This window comes from Scyliorhinus canicula, chromosome 4 (genome assembly GCF_902713615.1).
Source record: "Scyliorhinus canicula chromosome 4, sScyCan1.1, whole genome shotgun sequence".
In the NCBI taxonomy this organism is placed as follows: domain Eukaryota; kingdom Metazoa; phylum Chordata; class Chondrichthyes; order Carcharhiniformes; family Scyliorhinidae; genus Scyliorhinus; species Scyliorhinus canicula.
In genome coordinates this window covers 235,051,024-235,074,231 of record NC_052149.1, presented here as the reverse complement: position 1 = coordinate 235,074,231, position 23,208 = coordinate 235,051,024, and the positions used below count along the sequence as shown (strand labels likewise).

The window sequence follows — 23,208 nt, the reverse complement described above, 5'->3', positions numbered from 1 at the left end:
AGTGGATTGGCCTTGCTAAATTGCCCCTTAATTGGAAAAAATAAATTGGGCACTCTGAATTTTAAAAAAATAAGCATCTTGCACAAGCTACAAATAGGTGGAACATGCAGTGTACACATTAATTCCTTGGTGTGGTCCAACCTGCTTTCCTTAAAGGGAGCAGGAATTGAATTTAAATTGAGTTGCAAGTTTTGGGGACAATTTTAGTGTAGTCACAGAAGCAGAAATTATTCTCATCATCCAACAAGAATAATGTGATATGCAGCTGGGTGCTGATTGCATGTCGCTCTAATATGTCTCCTGCCTCCATTTACCACTGGCTGTTGACTCAGCAAGGACAAGAGTCTCCAGCCTTCTCTTCTGTTTCCCAGCAGTTTCCCCTCCCCACACCATGTGGCACGATGCCCATAATCATCAACCTTGAGTCATTTTAAATTTTGATGCTGGAATAAAACTGGTGACAACAGATGGGCCACGTAATGTAGCCACACCCGCCCTTCCTCAACTTCTTCTTATTCCCTTTTCAATAAGTCAGGAGAGAGAAAGATCAACAGGATATGTTGGAATTGAAAAGGAATGGGTTCAGCAAATGATGCCCTCAGCCTCCATCATTCTCATGGTTAAATAGGCTGACAACATTCACAGCTCAGTTTGCTCATGAATGCCTAACTCACTCCTGGGTGCTGACTTGTGTCTGGGGGTGGGAGGATCCCAAAACCTTCTCGATATCCCATCTCCGCAGTCATTCTTCATGACTGACAAAGGTATGGCACTCTGTGATTCTGAGAGGAATTAAGGGTTTTACCGATTCCCTTGCCCAAACATTCACATAGGAATTGCTTCCACAGAAGCTTATGGAAGGTTCTTGCAACCAGATTAATGGCCTGGTTCTGCCATCTAACCCATAGTTTCTGTGCAATGGTAAGAAGCGGGAAATTACACTGATTGCAATGAGGAACCTTCCTATTATTTCCCCTTGTCTAGTGTGAGACTCTTGGACTAACTGGAGTTTACCGTCTGTTGCTCCTGCAGAGATTAGCATGCAGAATTATTTCTGGCCTGTTTGTCACTTCCTCCTCATCTAATGCTCATTATTGTTCAGAAAACCCCTTTGATCATTTAGATAATTATAGTAGACGAGGTTGACAGCATAATGCAGTGTGCAAATCTTATTTTTACATTGCAGGGCTTATTTTTATTAAGAAGTTTGATTTGTTAGTGATACTGGTAGAAAACCAAATGCTGCCCAACAGAAAGCTTTCTTTCCAGACTGTGGCCGAGCATTTTAAATTCTAGCTGATCTGGCAGACATTACACAGCACTGCAGTCATGCTCATCAGCTGCTCCCAGCAGTGTTCAATGACAATTCTATAATGAAATCTTATTTATTTATTTAGAACAAAGAACAAAGAAAAGTACAGCACAGGAACATGCCCTTCGGCCCTCCAAGCTCGTGCCGACCATGCTGCCTGACTAAACTACAATCTTCTACACTTCCTGGGTCCGTATCCCTTTATTCCCATCCTATTCATGTATTTGTCAAGATGCCCCTTGAATTTTACTATCGTCCCTGCTCCCACCACCTCCTCCGGCAGTGAGTTCCAGGCACCCACTACCCTCTGTGTAAAAAAACATGCCTCTTACATCCACTCTAAACCTTGCCCCCCGCACCTTAAACCTATGCCCCCGAGTAATTGACACCTCTACCCTGGGGAAAAGCCTCTGGCTATCCACTCTGTCTATGCCCCTCATAATTTTGTAGACCTTTATCAGGTCGCTCCTCAACCTCCATTGTTCCAATGGGAACAAACCGAGTTTATTCAACCACTCCTCATAGCTAATGCCCTCCTTACCAGGTGATATCCTGGTAAATCTCTTCTGCACCCTCTCTAAAGCCTCCACATCCTTCTGGTAGTGTGGCGACCAGAATTGAACACTATACTCCAAGTGTGGCTTAACTAAGGTTCTATACAGCTGCAACATGACTTGCCAATTCTTATACTCAATGTCCCGGCCAATGAAGGCAAGCATGCTGTATGCCTTCTTGATGACCTTCTCCACCTGTGTTGCCCCTTTCAGTGACCTGTGGACCTGTACACCTAGATCTCTCTGACTTTCAATACTCTTGAGGGTTCTACCATTCACTGTATATTCCCTACCTTCATTAGACCTTCCAAAATGCATTTCCTCACATTTGTCCGGATTAAATTCCATCTGTCATCTCTCCGCCCAAGTTTCCAAACGATCTAAATCCTGCTGTCTCCTCTGACAGTGCTCAATGCTATCCGCAATTCCACCAACCTTTGTGTTGTCTGCAAACTTACTAATCAGACCAGTTACATTTTCCTCCAAATCATTTATATACACTACGAACAGCAAAGGTCCCAGCACTGATCCCTGTGGAACACCACTAGTCACAGCCCTCCAATTAGAAAAGCACCCTTCCATTGCTACTCTCTGCCTTCTATGACCTAGCCAGTTCTGTATCCACCTTGCCAGATCACCGTTGATCCCGTGTGACTTCACCTTTCATACCAGTCTACCATGAGGGACCTTGTCAAAGGCCTTACTGAAGTCCATATAGACAACATCCACTGCCCTAACTGCATCAATCATCTTTGTGACCTCTTCGAAAAGTTAGTGAATTCTCCAATGCTCTGGCATCACTTTTAGACCAACTGCGTCTTCAGGTCATGTCCAGTGTTACTTCACAAAAATTGAGAGAACAAATCATTCTTCCACTTTTCTTCATTTGATAATTCAGTCTCGCTGTTTTCACTTTATTGTCACAGGTGGTTCTGCAAGATGAACCAGCGGCCCAAGGTAAATGAATCAATATGGAAATATCCTTGATTGCTTCACTTTTAAATGAATTATTATTGTACTAGTTCAATTCTGATTGCAAGGGAACATGTCCCTGACTTCCTGAATCGTAGATGGTATGGCAACAGCTTACATCAGAGCCAAATGATGATTATTCGTGAAGGTTAGGCAGAGAAAAAATGTTTAATATTGGTTTTGTTTTATTTTGAAACCAGAACAGAGGTGAAGAATAACTAAATGGCATCTTGAGGTAATAAAATCTTGCTACATAACTTGATGCTTTCTTGAAAACTACTAACAATTTCCTATGCCTGACTGTCAGGTTGTTTTACTGTTAACAGCAGGAGAAAATTTATGTTGATGAAAAAAAAGCAAGAGTAAATCACCAGTAGTGGGAAAATTGAACCCATAGAGTTCTGGCATGTGTTTGCAAATTTTTCAATTTCCAGTTCATCAATGAAGTTACTGTGAAAAACCCCTAGTCGCCACATTCCATCACTTGTTTGGGTACACGGAGGGATCGTGGAAGCTTTATTACACTTGTTACATAGTCATCTTCAGTGGAATGGCTTGTAAAGAAGGGACGACTAAAGAGATGCCTGTGTCATAACGTATTAATACTGAACTTAATGCTGTTCATTTAATTGGCTTCCTCCACCCCTGCAGCTGTTCACTAAATTCACAGACCCAATATCAACTTTGAATGTTCACGTATGTTTTTATTATACTCATCATAATTCATGTAGGCATTGGCTCAGAGGCAGCATTCTCACTTTTGAATCAGAAGATAATCAGATCAACCCCACTCCAGAGGTTTGAGCACATAAACTAATCTGATATCTTAGTGAACTGCATTATTTCTTTTCCAGAAATTTAGAGTACCCAATTCATTTTTTCCAATTAAGGGACAATTTAGCGTGGCCAACCCACCTACCCTGCACATCTTTGGGTTGTGGGGGCGAAACCCACGCAAACACGGGGAGAATCCCTTGGAATAAATATGAAAATGTCTGTTATGTAAATATGGCAGGTATGAAACCTATCTTTCACAATATTATTAAAATATACTTAATCATTAATGTTTGGTCCAATACAAGCTGTGTAACATGGTAACAGCTGCACATTATAGATTTTTGTATAACACTTGAAATGTTATTCACAAGGACTGATAACAATTTGCATTTAGATCTATGTCCCTAGCTTCTGATGTATTGGAGTCTTCAACATTTCGGTCTCACCTTTTCTCCCTTACTTCTTTGAATTATTTCATGTTTTATTGTAATGCTACTGTTGTCTGATAAGTCATCTTTAAAAAATTTCTACATGGGCACTTTTTGTCCTTGTTAAGCTTTTCCACCTCACACTGAAGGCAATTTGCTCAGTCCAGAGCATATTCATGTCCATTGTGACTAGGTTGGAATTGGATACAGCAATGTCACATTGTGTCTGTAGAATTAATCGACTGTGGAAGCACTCATGCCAATTTATTGGATTGGAAATAAACCCAGGTCGCTGTGATGAAAAGGCAATATTCTTATCTATTGTAGATTCTTTTCTCTTCACCAACACAAATGAATTCCATCATCATCTGCTGAGCAGAAGTAAAATTCACACTTACCACTTCAAATTGACACAGTAATCGAAACTGCTGTGCTATTATAAATCACTGCATTCATTATTTCATGCTAGCAGCACGTAGACTTTATTGTCACATAATGGCCAAATTTGGATTTGAAAAGGAGTGTCATTTCAAGCTACAGTTCTGCAAAATAAAACAGCTTCTGCAATAAACCTGTGAAATACTGAAGCTCTCTTGTGAAAATTTAAAAATAGTTGCCATTTACTTAGGACAGAATAAAAAGCAACTCCGATTCAGGATTGCGTGATATGACTGTACCCTAGTGCTCATAGTAATCGCATTCGTGTGATATTCAACCCAGAGATTAAGCTGTGTCATGCCTGTTTACCAGCATTGTAACAAATGCCTATGTTTTCTTCATGTGGAGAAATGTGGGAGTGCATATTGCATGTCAAAATATTTGCTAAAGATTCCTATGTAGGTGCTGAAGGCCTACCTTCAGCATGGTGGGCAACATGGTCGTACAAGTGGATAGCACTGTGGCTTCACAGCGCCAGGATCCCAGGTTCAATTGCCCGCTGGGTCAGTGTCTGTGCGGAGTCTGCACGTTCTCCCCATGTCTGCGTGGGTTTCCTCCGGGTGTTCGGGTCTCCTCCCACAGTCCAAAGACGTGTAGGTTAGGTGAATTGGCCATGATAAATTGCCGTTAGTGACCAATAAGGTTAGGAGGGGTTATTGGGTTCTGGGGATAGGGTGGAAGTGAGGGCTTTAGTGGGTCGGTGCAGACTCGATGGGCCGAATGGCCTCCTTCTGCACTGTATGTTCTATGTTCTATTTGAAACAAGCTTGCAAATGCAAATAACGACACTGACACCTTTAATGCACTTTTATAGAATTCATTAGTGGCTGACCACAGCCTGCACCATGTTGCTCAATCAGTATTTTCAACGGTTGGTAGGTGAACCACACTGCCTCACGAAAGATAATTGTGGTAATCCAGCAAGGCCTAGTTTTAGGCCCAATTATAATTGACCCATTTAAATAAAAGAATTTGGCATTTTAAAATCATACTTCAGCCAAATCTCAGACAGACTGTTGGAATTCAAATTTAAACAAAATCAAATACACACCCAACAGACACGCTGCCAGAACATGTCTGGACCTGCCCTGTCAGTCACTCAGCAGATCATTGCACCCTATTGATATGCACATGTTTATTGTCAGTCGCCCAGATCGGGCCAGACTTTCTGTCTCCCAGGAAGGAAGCAGGATAAAAGCAGGCATCCAAGGCACATCAGGAGCGAAGACTCAGCATGGGAGGAGACTTTGATCAGACCAGAGGCACGGTAGCACAGTGGCTAGCACTGTTGCTTCACAGCGCCAGGGTCCCAAGTTCGATTCCCGCTTGGGTCACTGTACAGAGTCTGCATGTTCTCTCTGTGGCTGCATGGGTTTCTTCCGGGTGCTCCGGTTTCCGCCCACAAGTCCTGAACAACGTGCTGTTAGGTGAATTGGACATTCTGAATTCTCCCTCAGTGTACCCGAACAGGTGCCGGAGTGTGGCGACTAGGGGATTTTCACAGTAACTTCATTGCAGTGTAAATGTAAGCCTACTTGCGACAATAATAAATATTATTATGATTATTATTAGAGAGCTGGTGCTGCTCAATCTATGGCATTGTTTGACCCCACCTGTCTGCTGAGTGCTCACTCCCACCCATCACCTGCATGTGGCGTGCTGGGCGAGGGGGGAGTCAGGAGTCCAGGACCCCCATGCTGGGGGAGATGAGGCATGGGATTGGTGCTCAGCCCGCATAACGGAAGAAAATCCCAGAGGCATCATCCTGGTTGAGGTGCAGATATTTTAATGTATTTCACAGAGTGTCCACTACCGACCCAATCTCTTCAGCCCTCCCACACCCACCCCCACCTGACCCCTCCACCAATGCACATTCCCCCCTTATCCCCTACCTACCCCTTTCCCCCCTTGGAAACAGTGACCACAATTCGGTGACCTTTACATTAGTGATGGAAAGGGATAAGTATACCCCACAGGGCAAGAGTTATAGCTGGGGGAAGGGCAATTATGATGCCATTAGACATGACTTAGGATGTGTTGGTTGGAGAAGTAGGCTGCAAGGGTTGGGCACACTGGATATGCGGAGCTTGTTCAAGGAACAGCTATTGCATGTTCTTGATAAGTACGTACCAGTCAGGCAGGGAGGAAGGGGTCGAGCGAGGGAACCGTGGTTTACCAAAGAAGTGGAATCTCTTGTTAAGAGGAAGAAGGAGGCCTATGTGAAGATGAGGCGTGAAGTTTCAGTTGGGGCGCTTGATAGTTACAAGGAAGCGAGGAAGGATCTAAAGAGAGAGCTGAGATGAGCAAGGAGGGACATGAGAAGTCTTTGGCAGGTAGGATCAAGGAAAACCCAAAAGCTTTCTATAGGTATGTCAGGAATAAAAGAATGACTAGGGTAAGAGTAGGGCCAGTCAAGGACAGTGGTGGGAAGTTGTGTGTGGAGGCTGAGGAGATAAGCGAGATACTAAATGAATACTTTTCGTCAGTATTCACTCAAGAAAAAGATAATATTGTGGAGGAGAATGCTGAGACCCAGGCTATTAGAATAGATGGCATTGAGGTGCGTAGGGAAGAAGTGTTGGCAATTCTGGACAAGGTGAAAATAGATAAGTCCCCGGGGCCAGATGGGATTTATCCTAGGATTCTCTGGGAAGCCAGGGAAGAGATTGCTGAGCCTTTGGCTTTGATTTTTAGGTCATCATTGGCCACAGGAATAGTGCCAGAGGACTGGAGGATAGCAAATGTGGTCCCTTTGTTCAAGAAGGGGAGTAGAGATAACCCCGGTAACTATAGGCCGGTGAGCCTAACGTCTGTGGTGGGTAAAGTCTTGGAGAGGATTATAAAAGATACAATTTATAATCATCTAGATAGGAATAATATGATTAGGGACAGTCAGCATGGTTTTGTGAAGGGTAGGTCATGCCTCACAAACCTTATCGAGTTCTTTGAGAAGGTGACTGAACAGGTAGACGAGGGTAGAGCAGTTGATGTGGTGTATATGGATTTCAGTAAGGCGTTTGATAAGGTTCCCCACGGTCGTCTATTGCAGAAAATACGGAGGCTGGGGATTGAGGGTGATTTAGAGATGTGGATCAGAAATTGGCTAGTTGAAAGAAGACAGAGAGTGGTAGTTGATGGGAAATGTTCAGAATGGAGTTCAGTTACGAGTGGCGTACCACAAGGATCTGTTCTGGGGCCGTTGCTGTTTGTCATTTTTATAAATGACCTAGAGGAGGGCGCAGAAGGATGGGTGAGTAAATTTGCAGACGACACTAAAGTCGGTGGAGTTGTAGACAGTGCGGAAGGATGTTGCAGGTTACAGAGGGACATAGATAAGCTGCAGAGCTGGGCTGAGAGGTGGCAAATGGAGTTTAATGTGGAGAAGTGTGAGGTGATTCACTTTGGAAAGAATAACAGAAATGCGGAATAATTGGCTAATGGTAAAATTCTTGGTAGTGTGGATGAGCAGAGGGATCTCGGTGTCCATGTACATAGATCCCTGAAAGTTGCCACCCAGGTTGATAGGGTTGTGAAGAAGGCCTATGGTGTGTTGGCCTTTATTGGTAGAGGGATTGAGTTCCGGAGCCATGAGGTCATGTTGCAGTTGTACAAAACTCTAGTACGGCCGCATTTGGAGTATTGCGTACAGTTCTGGTCGCCTCATTATAGGAAGGACGTGGAAGCTTTGGAACGGGTGCAGAGGAGATTTACCAGGATGTTGCCTGGTATGGAGGGAAAATCTTATGAGGAAAGGCTGATGGACTTGAGGTTGTTTTCATTAGAGAGAAGAAGGTTAAGAGGTGACTTAATAGAGGCATACAAAATGATCAGAGGGTTAGATAGGGTGGACAGCGAGAGCCTTCTCCCGCGGATGGAGGTGGCTAGCACGAGGGGACATAGCCTTAAATTGAGGGGTAATAGATATAGGACAGAGGTCAGAGGTGGGTTTTTTACGCAAAGAGTGGTGAGGCCGTGGAATGCCCTACCTGCAACAGTAGTGAACTCGCCAACATTGAGGGCATTTAAAAATTTATTGGATAAGCATATGGATGATAAGGGCATAGTGTAGGTTAGATGGCCTTTAGATTTTTTTCCATGTCGGTGCAACATCGAGGGCCGAAGGGCCTGTACTGCGCTGTATCGTTCTATGTACCCTCCAGTGCCCCATCAGTGATCCTCGATGTGCTTAGCCTTCCGTGCTTTACCGTTGCGTCTAGGTGTATCCCCACGATGCGCATCAGAGGTGGAGACAAATAGCTGCTTAGCACGTCCCGTGGCCTTTGATGCCCCTGGTGGGCTTCCTCTGGGGGCTCTAGGACTGGAGAGCCCTGGCCTACTTGTTGTCGGCACATGCCCACCGTGCCACACTGTACTGGGTGCTGACTGCGAGATGCAGCATTGTCAGAGGGGTGGAACTTGGGGAGCTGGTGGCCAAAGTCGCCACTCCAAAGGGTGGTTCTGGGTTGGCCGCCAGCATCCCCTTCTTCCAGTTGGTGCCCATAGGGCCCTGGGGTTCACCTCGGAATGGAGGGGCGGGTGGTTCAAGTCACAGCTGCTCTTGCATCACCTGGCTCTGCCAGCACTGGCGACACCCTAATTCCTGCAGCATGATGCTGACGCCCTCAGCGATGCTCCTCTGTGACTGGGACATCCTGGGCAGTGCCCCGGCAATGCCCATCTGTGACTGGGAGACCCCCAGTAACCAGGACATGCTCTGGAGGGCCTCGCCTATTCCCATCTAAGACCGAGACATGTCCCGCAGCACCTCATCAAGGTCCACCTGGTACTGGATCACGACCTCCCAGTGGGTTGGACATTCCATCGAAGGCCTCAGCCATGGCCGTCACCGACTGAGCCATGCCTTGGACACGTCCACTCATGCTTCTGACATCATGCACCAGGCTCCGCATTGTAGTCGCCACTCAAGCAGTGTTGCCCTCGGTGCCATGCATTGCCTGCGGCATCTCTTGCGCCTGTCACGTCTGGGAGTCCTCCAATCAGCAATGGACCTGCTGGAGGCTGTGGTCATCCCCCTCTGAATACCACGGTTGCACCTTATCATCTGCATCAGCTCTGGGTAAACCTGTTCCAGAGGCTCAGCATCTGACTGGGATCCAGCTGGGTCCCGGGATCCAGCAGCCCTCCAACGTCTGTCTCACCTGGGTGTTCCTGCCTCCACCTGATGTGCATCTGCAACTGTGTTTCTTTTAAATTCATTATTACGGGATGTGGGCGTCGCTGGTTGGACAGCATTTATTGCTGGTCCCTTGCTGCCCTTCAGAAGGGGGCAGTGAGTTGCCTTTTTGAACCACTCCAGTCCTTGAGGTGTAGGTACACCCACTGCGCTGTTAGGGGGGAGTTCAAGGATGTTGCCCCAGCGACAGTGAAGGAGTGGTGATATATTTCCAACTCAGGGAGGTGAGAGACTTGGAGGGGAACGTCCAAGTGGTGTGGTTCCCAGGTGTCTGCTGCTCTTATCCTTCTAGATGGTAGTGGTCGTGGGTTTGGAAGGTATTGTCTGAGGAACCTTGGTGAGGCACTGCACTGCATCTTGTAGATGGTACACACGGCTGTCACTGTTCGTCAGTGGTGGAGAATTTGTATGTTAGTGGCGGGGGAGCAATCAAGCGGGCTGCTTTCTCCTGCATGGTGTCAAGCTTCTTGAGTGTTGTTTGGTGATGGAGCTGCACTCATCCAGGCAAGTGGAGAGTATTCTATTACACTCCTGACTAGTGCCTTTAGACGGTGGACAGGCTTTGGGAGGTCAGGAGATGAGTTAATCGCCGTAGGATTCCTAACCTTTGACCTGCCCAGTATTAATATGACCTGCCACAGTATTAACGTGGTTAATTAACTAACATGATTAGTTTCTGATCAATAGTAACCCCCAGGATATTGATTGTGGGGAATTCAGCGATGGTAATGCCATTGAATATCAAGGGGCGGTGGTTAGATTCTCTCTCGTAGGAGATGGTCATTGCCTGGCACTTGTGTGGCACGAATGTAACTTGCCACTTCTCAGCCCAAGCCTGGATATTGTCCAGGTCTTGCTGCATTTGGACATGAACTGCTTCCTTATCTGAGGTGTCACGAATGGTGCTGAACAATGTGCAGTCATCCACAAACATCCCTATTTCTGACCTTATGATGGAAGGGAAGTCATTGATAAAGCAGCTGAAGATGGTTGGGCCTAGGACACTACCCTGAGGAAATCCTGCAGTGATGTCCTGGAGTTGAGATGATTGACCTCCAACCACCACAACCATCTTCATTTGTGCCAGGTATGACTCCAACCAGTGGAGAGTTTTCCCCTGATTCACATTGAATGCAGTTGAACTCGGGCTCCTTGATGCCATACTCGGTCAAAAGCTGCCTTGATGTCAAGGGCAGTCGCTCTCACCTCATCTCTGGCATCAGCTCTTTTGTTCATGTTTCAACCAAGGCTGTAATGAAGTCAGGAACTGAGTGATGCTGGCAGAACCCAAACTGAGTGTCTATGGACAAGTTATTGCTGAGTAAGTGCCACTTGATAGCACTGTTGATGACTCCTTTCATCACTTTGCTGATGATGGGTAGACTGATTGGGCGGTAACTGGCTGGGTTGGATTTGTCCTATTTCTTGTGGAGATGCCAGTGTTGTAGCTGTACAGAAACAGCTTGGCCAAGAATGCAGCAAGCTCTGGAGCACAAGTCTTCAGTCCTATTGCCGGAATATTGTCAGGGCCCACAGCCTTTGCAGTATCCAGTGCCTTCAGCCATTAAAAAAATATATAAATTTAGTGTACCCAATTCATTTTGTTTCCAATTCAGGGGCAATTTAGCGTGTTCAATCCACCTACCGTGCACATTTTTGGGTTGTGGGGGGGGGGGGGGGGGGGGGGGGGGCACCCACACAAACGGGGAGAAAGTGCAAACTCCACACAGACAGTGACCCAGAGGCGGGATCGAACCTGGGACCTCGGCGCCTTGAGGCGACAGAGCTAACCCACTGCGCCACTGTGCTGCCAGTTCAGCCATTTCTTGATATCACATGGTGTAAATCATATTGGCTGAAGACTGACCTCTATGATGCTGGTGACCTTGAGAGGAGACTGAGATGGATCATCCACTCGGCACTTCTGGCTGAAAATTGTTGAAAATGCCTCAGCCTTGTCTTTTGCGCATATGTGCTGGTGCTCACTAGAATGTGCCCCAGAAGCCTGACGTCTACCGTAGCCCACTGGCATGTGTGTCTCTGCGTTGGTGGTCTGTGGAGATGAGAGCTGTGCCGCATGTATGGTGGCATCCTCGGAACTCTCCTCTGATATGTTCTCATGGGTGGCTGGGGGAGGGGGGGGGGCGGGGAGGTGAGCACCCCAAATAGACCAGCGCCGTTGGCTGGAGGTTCTGCAGGAGAATTAACACATGGAGGGATGGGTCAGTCTGTATGGCATTAACAACACATATTAGACAGATCATCTGGGTGAATCCTCAACTCTGCACAATGCACCAACGTCCACATTGGTGACAGATCTGTCCTAGGCCACCCCGTGACATCCAGGGCCCTCATGGAGGGTGAGAACTGTGATGTCTGGCACCCCGCCGCTGGTTTGGACCCTTTCCCATCGGTTGTGGCCCAAACTCTCCTGCGGGACAGAAAGGGGGCATCGTTAGCCACATGTGGGGTTACCTGCCAAATGATGGGACTTGGGTGTTGTGGGAGGGAGTATGGGGGGACGGGCCTTACAGGGGGTGATGGGGAGTATGGCGGGATGAATGCAGGGGGGAGAGAAGAGAATATGGGGGTTTGGGGAGTTTGGGTGCAAACTCACTCGAGCAGCCCTGTTGATGTCATTGACTTTCTTGCGGCACTGGGTGCCGGACATCCTGGTGACGCTTCCCGAGCTGACGGCCACTGCCACTTCCTCCCAGGCAACAGTGATACTTTGTTGCTGACCCTCCTGGACCCTTGGGGGAACAGGGCATCCTATCTGACCGCGACTACATCCAACAGTCGTTCCATGTCAGCATCGTCAAAGCGTGGGGCTGGTCTCCATAGCAGTATGGCTGTGAGCAGAATGGGGTTGACTGTGCAGGAACGGTTTAACTGCTGCTGCCACTTGTTAGCAGGGGCTGGCGAGCGCAGTCCTGGGCAAATCAGTCGGTGAACTATGACTTGCGGTGTGAATCCCATCGGTCGTCGTTAAGTGGGCCAATTAGCATTTTCTCGCGGTTACGTCCTTGGCTCAGGGAGTTCAAAGTATTTCCCGCTCACTACCACACTTAGAAATGTTTCCATTAAATCACGCCCCTGATCAGTGAACCAAGAAAACGTCATGAGGAAGATTGAGAGTAAATATCGGAAGCACAAAGAACCTGGGCTGGATTCTCCGCCGGCAGGATGCTCCATTTTGCCGGCAGCCCGGGGGTTTCCCGACGGCGTGGGGCTGCTGGACAATGGGAAACTCCATTGGCCAGCCATGTAACGGAGCATCCCGCCGAAGTGCTGAAACCGAAATGTGGGGCAGTGGGATGGAGAATCCAGCCCCTGTATTTCAAATCACTGATTTCTGATTTCCACCCTCCCAATAATTAAACACTAATAATTAATTAATAATTAATTGATCAGAAAATGTCAGTGGTCCTTGCTCAGCTGATGACAATGCTTTTCATATCAGAAAATGAAAGCTTCTAATAATATATTGGATGATGATCGTTCTCTGTGAGTGTGACCTGGTTCCTGTTTACACTTATGGCAAGATTGTAACTCAAACAAAATCCATCTACTTCCACAGGGTTAAAATCGGATTCAACTTAGTGAAATTAAATTGCAGTATTCCAGCAATATTTGTGCATTCAAAATATATTCCTTTGTGCATTGTTGACATTTACTTATTTACGTATTTATTTATTTACAGGATATCTGAAAGCCCTTCAATGTTAATAAATTCATTGCAAAATATGTTCCTGTTGTTACATCGGAAGTTGTAACAGTTAATTTGTGCAGAGTAAAGGCCAACAAGCAGAAAAATTAACTTCGACCAGGAGAATTCATGTGCACTTTTTCAATTCTTTTACCTGAACAGCTGGACACCGTCTTGGTTTAACAATTCATCTGAAAGCTGTTAATCTGGTCACTTCAAATAGGTTAATCAATGATTTCAAGGAAAACACAATAGAATTGCATGCAAACAAAATACACCCTAAGCAACTTCCATCCTTGGTAGCAGGAGTACATTGACTGGATTGAAGTGAGACAAACCTGTTACTGCTAAATAGATTGACAAGAGAACATTTTTGCAAGGCCAACTGTATTTGTTATGAATGCTAATAGACAGAGAAGCCGAGACTTTTTGGGAATCGGATAGAAGATCAAAGAGAGTCATCGGTTCCCACGCTGGGACATTTGTTGGTGTTGTTTTGTGCTGCAGGTACTAAATTGGCAGTTTCAAAACAGCATTACATTTTAAACCTCTAATAAAAGCAGAACAATTGGCCTTTTCTATTCAATGCTTTACGTTAATGCTGCACGGCCGAAGGGCATTTGTCAGATGTTCACATTGATTATTTCATATCCTAACCGACCTTTCCCTTTGTGAAAGTACGGCTGATGCTAAAATGCCCCTTACATCTTTTCGAAGAGGTGAAGCAGAATATGTTTAATCAAAAGATTGTAATTAGATTCTTGGCTTTGTGTATTTACCTTGGGATTGCACTGTAGGTTAAAATTTATTTTAGAATGCCTGCATCCATCCAACTGTATAGTTTGAGAGTATGGCTGATAATGTTCATAAATGAAAATTGATGAAGCATTAATAATGAAAAGTTGAATTCCTATCACAGGAAATTTATGTTTGAAGTTTTGTCAAGTGCTCACTATGTGGTTTTATTAAGACAGTGCAACAATAAAATTCAGATGGAAATATAATGATATAATTACACTTTATCGCCTGTTTAACTGGGAATAATGCCAAACGTTTGACAGCTTAATTTGAGTCTTTGAATATTTTGAAAGCAATTACAAATTGTACAAACACTCATTTGATGACACCAGTCCACACACAATCTACTGATAGCTGCAGGCAAAATCTGCAGATAAAGAATGGCTTTTGGAAAAGGAAAAAGTAAACCTATCACCAAATTAGCTTTGACAGAGAAAAACATTGCAATGTGAAAAGAATTGCTGCTACATCATCAGTGTGGCAACATTCAATTATCTTCTAACAACGTGAAATTTGTTGTATTTGTCACTTTTCAAGTATATCATTTATTTCTGTGTCATATTCAGTTCTCCTGCAGGTTTATGACTTTGTAATGCAACTTATAAAAATAAACACAAGAAAACAGTGGGAGCCAATTTTGTAATCAATGAATAAATGACATATTTTACATGCAACATAAACAACATCATATTATCAGAATGTTAATTTTACTGTGAGCCAGAATCGGAACCAACAGCTCCTGGATAATCATTATGATGGGCGGCATGGTAGCACTGTGATTCGCACTGCTGCCTCACAGCACTTGGGACCCTGGTTTGATTCCAACCTTGGCGACTGTCTGTGTGGAGTTTGCACTTTCTCCCCGTGTCTACATGGGTTTCCTGCGTGTGCTCCGGTTTCGTCCCATAGTCCAAAAATGTGCAGTTTACTTCGATGGACCATGCTAAATTGCCCCTTAGTGTCCAAAGGTGTGGTGGGGCTACAAACTTACAGGGGAGTGGGTCTAGTTAGGGTGCTCTTCCAGAAAGTCGGTGCAGACTTGATGGGTCAAATGGCTTCCCTCTGCACTGTAGGGATTCTATGATTCTCCGTGGATACTTTTCTATTTTAGATCTTAGTCGTTCTACAACTTTTGAAAGACTAATTTTAAATAGCTCTCCGCAGCAAAATGTTACTTGCTGTGATCTAAAGCTTGTCCTTCTTTCTTAGTTTTGAGACTTTCTCTGATCTATGTGAGGTCTTTCGTTTTCTGATATGGAAGTAGGCTGCACCCAAATTCCAGAGAAAACAACAGAAACAGTTAGGATGGTGATTTGACACAACTCAATTTAAAGATGTTATGAGCACTGCACCTTGGATTGGGACAGAAACAGACACACCGATGTCTAATGTTGCTTGCTGGAAATACCATGAATGAAGTATATATCTCCTTTGTTGATGCCAATAAATATCCATTCTCCATTTCTCCACACCACCCTGTAACTCTAACACTGACCTGCTGCTGCTGTGTGTCTTCTGTTGAATTCTCGTTTAACTTCACCCTGGGTTAGATTTTCTTCCAAACACTGCGAACTAAAAAAAAAATGAGAATGAAAGTTTGCAATTATGAAATACCTTCCTGAATCTGCATAAAAATATAAAAACAAAAGAAAAATAAGCAGGCAGCTTTGACTCCTTCAAACCAATGGGACCTCCCTGTACTATCCTCATATCCCCTCATTCTTTTAGGATCTAAAAATCTTATTGCCATATGTCTAAAATGTATTCAACCACTGAGCATGCACAATGCCTTGGAGCGGAAAATCCCAAAGATCTGAAACCCTTTGAGCAACACATTCAATCATCATTTCAGAATGACTGACTTGTTATTCTATCAGCCTTAGTTATAGATTCTCCAGGCAGAGAGAACATCCTCCCAGCATCGAACCCATCAAGCCTTTTAAGTAATATTTTTTGAATAGAAAGCATATAAAAAAGAATTTCAGGCAATTAATCAAGCCTTTTGCTAACTGCTTCCTTTTAAGTTATGATATCCCATGCTTCCAAATAGCAACAATAACTTTTATCACCTACCAAGTAATAAAACATGCCAAGTACTTCAGATGACAATTATAAAACAAAGGATTGTGCCAAGCTACAAAGGGACAAAGACAAGTTGGTGGAATGGGAAAGCAGATGAGAGATGAAGAGCATTGTGGGGAAATGTGAAGTGATTCATTGTGGATGAAAGAATATGGGGAGACAATGGGCAGGATTCTCCTTTTGGGAGACTAGTGTTGCCACCGAGCCTAAATTGTATGTGATTCGCATTCACATTGGGGGCGCTATCGGAAAATGAATCAGGGTATTCAAGTATGCCAGCACTCTGCAGGTGCAAATTTCAAGCAATTTCCGGCCCAGCGTGCATTCTCACCACTGGGGCCGGGGTTGGCGCTAAATAACCTGGCAGCTGGAGATGTTTTTAAGTGCTTCACTTAACACACACTGCAGCCATGAAGATGGCTCACAGAAGATGTGCCCCCAAGGTAAGGTGCCCGAAGTGGACCCAGAGCTCCATGCCAGTGAGGAGAGGATTGACACCCTCTTCCCCAGGTTGGTCCGCAGAGTCAAGCCTGCCCTCCTGAACACTGCCTGGGAGGTGGTGGCAGAGGCAGCCAGCGCTGCCACTCTCACCATGAAGAGACAGCTGGTGATCCGGAGGTTGGGCGGTCGCTGGTGAGGCCTTCACCCTGACAGTGGGAGCGGACCAGGGAGGGCTCCAACAGCCAAGGGCAGGAGACCTCAGGTTGGAGTGAGCTCTGCTGATCCCCTGCTTCCTCTGCAATGGGACAGCGCTTCTGAGCGATGTCAACACCTGATGTGCCCCTGATTGAGCTTGGCCATGCCCATGCCTTTGATGAAACACCTGAGGTATGAGGGCATCCAGGGGTGTGGGTTGGGTATGCTCCCAGATGACCAGAGGCTTTCTGAGCATTCAAAGGGCACATGCAGCACTCAGCAGAGTGAACAGTCAGGGGCCTGTGAGGAGCACAAAATGGCTGCGATTAAAGACAGACTGCAGCAATGGTGGTCTGAGCCAGGCCATCCAGATCCCAAGGGTCCACGGACCTGCCAGGAAGTTGCTCCCTGGTCCTGCCCACTGGCTAGGCAGCCACCCCCAGCCGACCCAACACTTTTCTAGGGTATTTAAGTGATTTTCAGCCTCCCCCCCCCAAACTATTGGAGTGCCAAGTCTTGGCGGCATCTTTAGTTCCCCACTGCAAAAAAACAATTCTGAGTGTGGGGTTTTCCAGTGACAAGCTCCCCATGATCCAAATAAATTACTAAGTGTTGGAGAACACAGATCTGAATTGTGCCCAAAATCCGGCAGCAATCACCCCGTGAAACCCACCCAAAATTACACTGAGGGCGAGATTCTGCGGACTCAAGTTTAAGTCCGCTGAACGGCGCATTTAACTGTTTTTTCTCGGCAGCTGCAGTGACAAAGGATGCCATGCTTTACCATAAGACCATAGACATAGGAGAAGAATTAGGCCATTTGGCCCATCGAGTCTGCTCTGCCATTCAATCATGGCTGATATTTTCTCATCCCCATTCTCCTGCCTTCTCCCCATAACCCCTAATCACCTTATTAATCAAGAACCTATCTATCTCTGTCTTAAAGACACTCAGTGATTTGGCCTCCACAGCCTTCTGCGGTAAAGACTTCCACAGATTCACCACCCTCTGGCTGAAGAAATTTGTCCTCATCTCTGTTTTAATGTATCATCCCTTTAATCTGAGATGGGTGTCCTCTGGTCTAGTTTTTCCTAGAAGTGGAAACATCCTTTCCACGTCCACTCTATCCAGGCCTCGCAGTATCCTGTAAGGTTCAATAAGATCCCCCCTCATCCTTCTAAACTCCAACGAGTACAGACCCAGAGTGTTCAACCGATCCTCATACGACAATTTCTTCATTCTAGGGATCATTCTTGTGAACCTCCTCTGAACCCTTTCCAAGGCCAGCACATCCTTCCTCAGATACGTGGCCCAAAATTGGTCATAATACTCCAAATGGGGTCTGACCAGAGCCTTATACAGACTCAGAAGTACATCCTTGGTCTTGTATTCTAGCCCTCTTGACATGAATGCTAACATTGCATTTGCCTTCTTCACTGCCAACTGAACCTGCACATTAACCTGAAGAGAATCGTGAACAAGGACTCCCAAGTCCCTTTGTGCTTCTGATTTCCGAAGCATTCCTCCATTTAGAAAATAGTCTATGCGTAAATTCCTCCTTCCAAAGTGCATAACCTCACACTTTTCCACATTGTATTTCATTTGCCACTTCATTGCCCACTCTCCTAGCTTATCCAAATCCTTCTGCAGCACCCTTGCTTCCTCAATACTACCTGTCCCTCTACAGACCTTTGTATCCACCTTCAAACCTTTCAGTTTCCCCAGAACCTTCTCCTTAGTAATGGTAACTGCACTCACCCCTTCTCCCTGGTTCTCCTGGAGCTCTGGCATCCCACTGGTGTCTTCCACCGTGAAGACTGATGCAAAGTAACTATTCAGTTTGTCTGCCATTTCTTTGTTTCCTATTATTACTTCTCCAGCCACATTTTCCAGTTGTCCAATGTCTATTTTTGCCTCTCTCTTACCTTTTATATATTGAAAAAAATTCTTCCTATCTTCCTTCATATTACTAGCGAGCTTGCACTCATACTTAATCTTTTCCCCCCTTGTTGCTTTTTTCATTGTCCTCTGCTCGCTTTTAAAGGCTTCCCAATCCTCTAGCTTCCCACTAACCCTCACCACTTTGTATGCTTTTACTTTAGCTTTTATGCTGTCCTTGACATCCTAAGTCAGCCATTGTACAAAGGGACAATGCCATTTTCTTGGCCTTGGGCGGATTCTCTGCACCGAGACCACACAGAGGGATTTCTTGTCGGCAAGCCATTTTGACCAGCTGCCCCGATTGTCCCTTCACTTTCAGTTCCCCCCTTGTTTTTTTGACCCCCTCAACCCCCACAACCTTCCGCAACCCGCAGGAACCCCCCTCTACCTGACGCCCCCCCCCCCCCCCCCCCCCCCCCCCGGGGCCCGGCTCCTGGCAGTTCCAACATCACACTCGTGCACCCTGGCCCTGGCAGCCTGGCATGCCACCCGGACACCCTGTTAGTGCCAGCCTGCCAGGGTACCAGGCTGGCAGTGCCAAGGCCCAGGTTCCAGGACAATTACCAGGGTGCCACCATGCCCTGTCCCCAACTGCCATGTTTGTGTGGACCAGTACGAAACAGGGTCCTGACGAGGTCTCCCAAATGTGGCCGGTGAGTCCCGGGCTTCGGGTGAATCCAACATCCCGGTATTCAAGTGAGTCAGATGGCTCATTTAAATGTTTAGATCTGGATCTCGCCCAGCAAGGGCGAGTGAGTGGTTTGGGTCTGGAATGCACTGCTTAGTATTATGGTGGAGGCGGGTTCAATAGAAGCATTCAAACGAAGCAATTCGAAAAAGAACTGGACTGTTGTCTGAAAAGTAAGAATGTGCTGGCTTTTGGGGCGATGTTGTGAGAATGACACTCAATCCATTGCTCACTCGGAAAGCTATGCTGCCACGATTGGCTGAATGGCGTCCTCTGTGCTGTAACAATATTGTGATTCTGTGATAAGGAGATATTGGTTGAGATCATCAAAACCTTGGTCAAAGAGGTAGGATTTACAGAGTGTCTTAAAGAATGAACGCAAGGGATTGAGGTCTAGGGAGGTTTCCAGAGACTGCTGCTTAGGGAATTGAAGGCACAGGCACTGATAGTAGAGCAAATAAATTTGGGAACGCGTAAGAGGAACTACTGGAATGCGCTATCACAGAATACTGGACTGGAGGAATAAGGAGTGTAGCAAGGCTATGGAAGGATTTGAAAACAAGGATGAGACGTAAAATCAAGAACTTGCTTGACAGGGAGCCAAAGGGTGATAGGGGAATGGGTTTGCTGTAAGTTAAGACATGGAGAGCAGGCTTTTGGTTGATGTTATGATCCAGTTGGGGTCCAGTATCGTTTGTAAACTTCGTGAAATAGGAAATCCCAGATATTTATTGAGAAAAGGAAGCAATAAGATTCCACAGTTTTAACCAAACAAAATAATTTTGTTTTACTATCTCTCTTATGCATCAACAGCCAAAATTAATCACAGGGAAACATGAGTTTACAGGAAAACTGAGGTTGAACACAAACAACAAACTGCACCTTAACTGGCAGACACAACTAAAACAAAGCCCACAAATTTCTCAGCGGCTCACTCAGACATCAGTGATCACAGTGAGGCACAAAGGTTATTTAAACTCGTGGTGAGATCTTCCGGTTGTTCATGCCAGCAGGATCGTCTATTCCTGCTCCCGACGCACTCCTGCTGCAGGTTTCCCGGTTAGCGTAGGTGGTATTTATTGGGAAATCCTATTGACAGTGGCGGGACCTAAAGATCCGGCCTCCAGCCAACAGCAGTGTACATCCTGCCACCAAGAAACATGTCATAGGGAGGCCATTTTAAGGAGGAGATAGATAGGTTTTTAATTAGTAGTGGGATGAAGAGTTGTGAAGAACAGGCAGATAGGTGGCAGATGAAGTTAATTATGGAGAAGTGTGAGATGGTTCATTTTATTAGGAAGAACATAAAGAGAAAATACAAAATCAGAGGTACAACTCTAAAAGGTATGGAGGGCCAGAGGGACCTGGGTGCATAAGAGCAGCTAATATGGCTTGGAGCACAAGAGCAAGAAAATTATGCTAAACATGTATCGGACACTAGTTAGACTTTAGCTGGAGTATTGTGTAGAGTGGGTGTCAGACATTAGGAAAGATGTGAACGCATTGGAGAGAGGGCAGAAGATTATTTTTTAAAAATTTGTTTATGGGCTGTGGGGGTCGGTGGCTCAGCCAGCATTTATTTCCCATCCCTGAGTGTATTTAAATGTCAACCGTGTTGCTGTGGGTCTGGAATCACAAATAGTCAGACCGGATAAGGATGGCCGATTTTCTCCCCTAAAGGACATTAGTGAACCAGATGGGTTGTTGTGACATTTGACAATGGTTTCACGGTCATCATTAGACTTTTCATTCCAGATTCTTTTTTGCTGAATTCGAATTCCATCATCTGCCCTGGTGGGATTCGAACCAGGCCACCAGAGCATTATGCTGGGTCTCTGGATTACTAGTCCAGCGACAATATCACTGCGCCACTGCCATCCCATGATTACAAAAATTGATCCAGGGATGAGACTGTTCCCCTTGAAGAGGAGAAGGCTCAGAGGAGATTTGATAGATGTGTTCAAAATAATGATGGAGTTAGACTGAGTAGATATGAAGAAACTATTACTGCTCATAAAAGGATCGAGAATTAGGTGGCACAGATTTAAAGTGATTTGCCAAAGAGGCAAATGTGGGCAGTAATTCTCCAGCCGCTGAGATTCTCTTTTCGTCTGGCAGCCCACCCCTGCCAGTGGCTCAGGGTGGCTTCAATGGAAAATCCTATTGACAAGCAGCGGGAAGATATATTCCTGCTGCCAGCGAATGGCGCACCACCGAGTAACACCCAGCAGGGAGACTGGAGAATCCCAACAGTGATCTGAGAAAAAACAAAGCGGATGGTTCAGATCTGCAATGCACTGTCTGGAAAAGGTAGGTTTCATTGAGGCACTGTAGATGGCATTAGATAGTTACTTGAATAGAAACTATGTGCATGATTATGGGGAAAAGGCAGAAGAATGGCACTAACTCATAATGCTCATAAGGAGAGATGGTGCAAATAGAACTGACCGAATGGCTTCCTTCTGCACTGTACAGTTCACTGATTCTGTGTGAGCATGTTGTTGCCGAGTAAGTTTCCCACAAAGTGCCTTCACATTCACGGAAGATAGAATGTATATTCAAAGTAAAGTATCAATTTGGTTCATGAATGTTAAACACATTGTAAATTAAATTAATTTTTTTTTCAAATTGTCCAATTTTAGCGCATAAATCAACGAGCCATATCATTTTGTAAAATGGATTTTATATGCATATATAGATCTAATGTTGACTACCAAGGATTAGAAATGCTAAAATGCAATGCTACCATTTCAGCTGATGTTAATACCGGAGAAGTCAGATCCTAGAGTGAAACCTGGCTTGATAGATCCTGGGCGCGATTCTTCCAAAAATGTCGAAGTGTGGTCGCGAGCGGGAACTGCCACGAGCTTCCTGGTGCTCGGCCATTTCACTGGGACCACGCTCGCCAGCCCCTCAGTAACATAGCAGACCAGCACGTAAACTGCTCTTGCACAGCCAACCCCATCCAGCTCGCAGCCATGGTGCCAAGACGGGCAGTCCCACCATTTAGGGATGCAGACCTGGGGAGGCTCCTGAAGCTGGGTGAGATGAGGAGTGAGTCCTGTTCCCTCGAGAGCCACAGGGCAGCCGGTGCTGCCTGGGATGAAGAGGTCGCGGGCGTCAGCTCAGGAAGCATGACACAGGGGGACTGGAACCCAGTGCCGCAAGAAGATCAATAACCTACACCGGGCCGAACGAGTGAGTTGACATCACCCCCCCTCCACCAGCCTGCACCTGGCATAGCCCCCCCCCTCCAGCACTGGGGGAGGGGGAGTTTGCATTGTGGGGCAGTGTTGGACACTTGTGTGAAACATTGAAAACTCTTCACCACAACCAGTATGACGCCTCTGTCACATTCCTCCGCAATGTGGGCCGATCTCCGAACACCAAAGCCATTGCCACATCTCCCCAGGCATAACCCCACTACCCCCTTCCCGGGCATACCGCATGCAGGTGATGGGTGTGAGCGAGCACTCAGCAGATAGGGGTCAGAATGTGGCATAAATTGAGGAGCACCAGCGCTCAGCTCTCTGCGGATTATATCACCCCCCGTGCCCTCGACAGTGACCTGTTCACAGCGCCAACAAAGCCCCAGCACAATGGAGTGATATAACACAGACCCTGGGAGGGTGGGCAATGGGGGTGAGAGGGAGAGTAGTGTGGATGGACCAGGCCATGT

The 23,208-nt window shown here is 45.9% G+C and overlaps 1 protein-coding gene across 1 annotated transcript in view; it reads right to left on the bottom strand.

Moving 5' to 3' along the window:
- The window catches only part of LOC119964294 (protocadherin-23-like), a 289,809-nt gene that overhangs the window by 151,780 nt on the left and 114,821 nt on the right, over positions 1-23,208 (bottom strand). Inside the window, exon 7 of the mRNA XM_038793570.1 lies at positions 15,678-15,754. Within this exon, the coding sequence (XP_038649498.1) occupies positions 15,678-15,754 (77 nt within the window). The remainder of the gene's footprint in view (positions 1-15,677; positions 15,755-23,208) is intronic.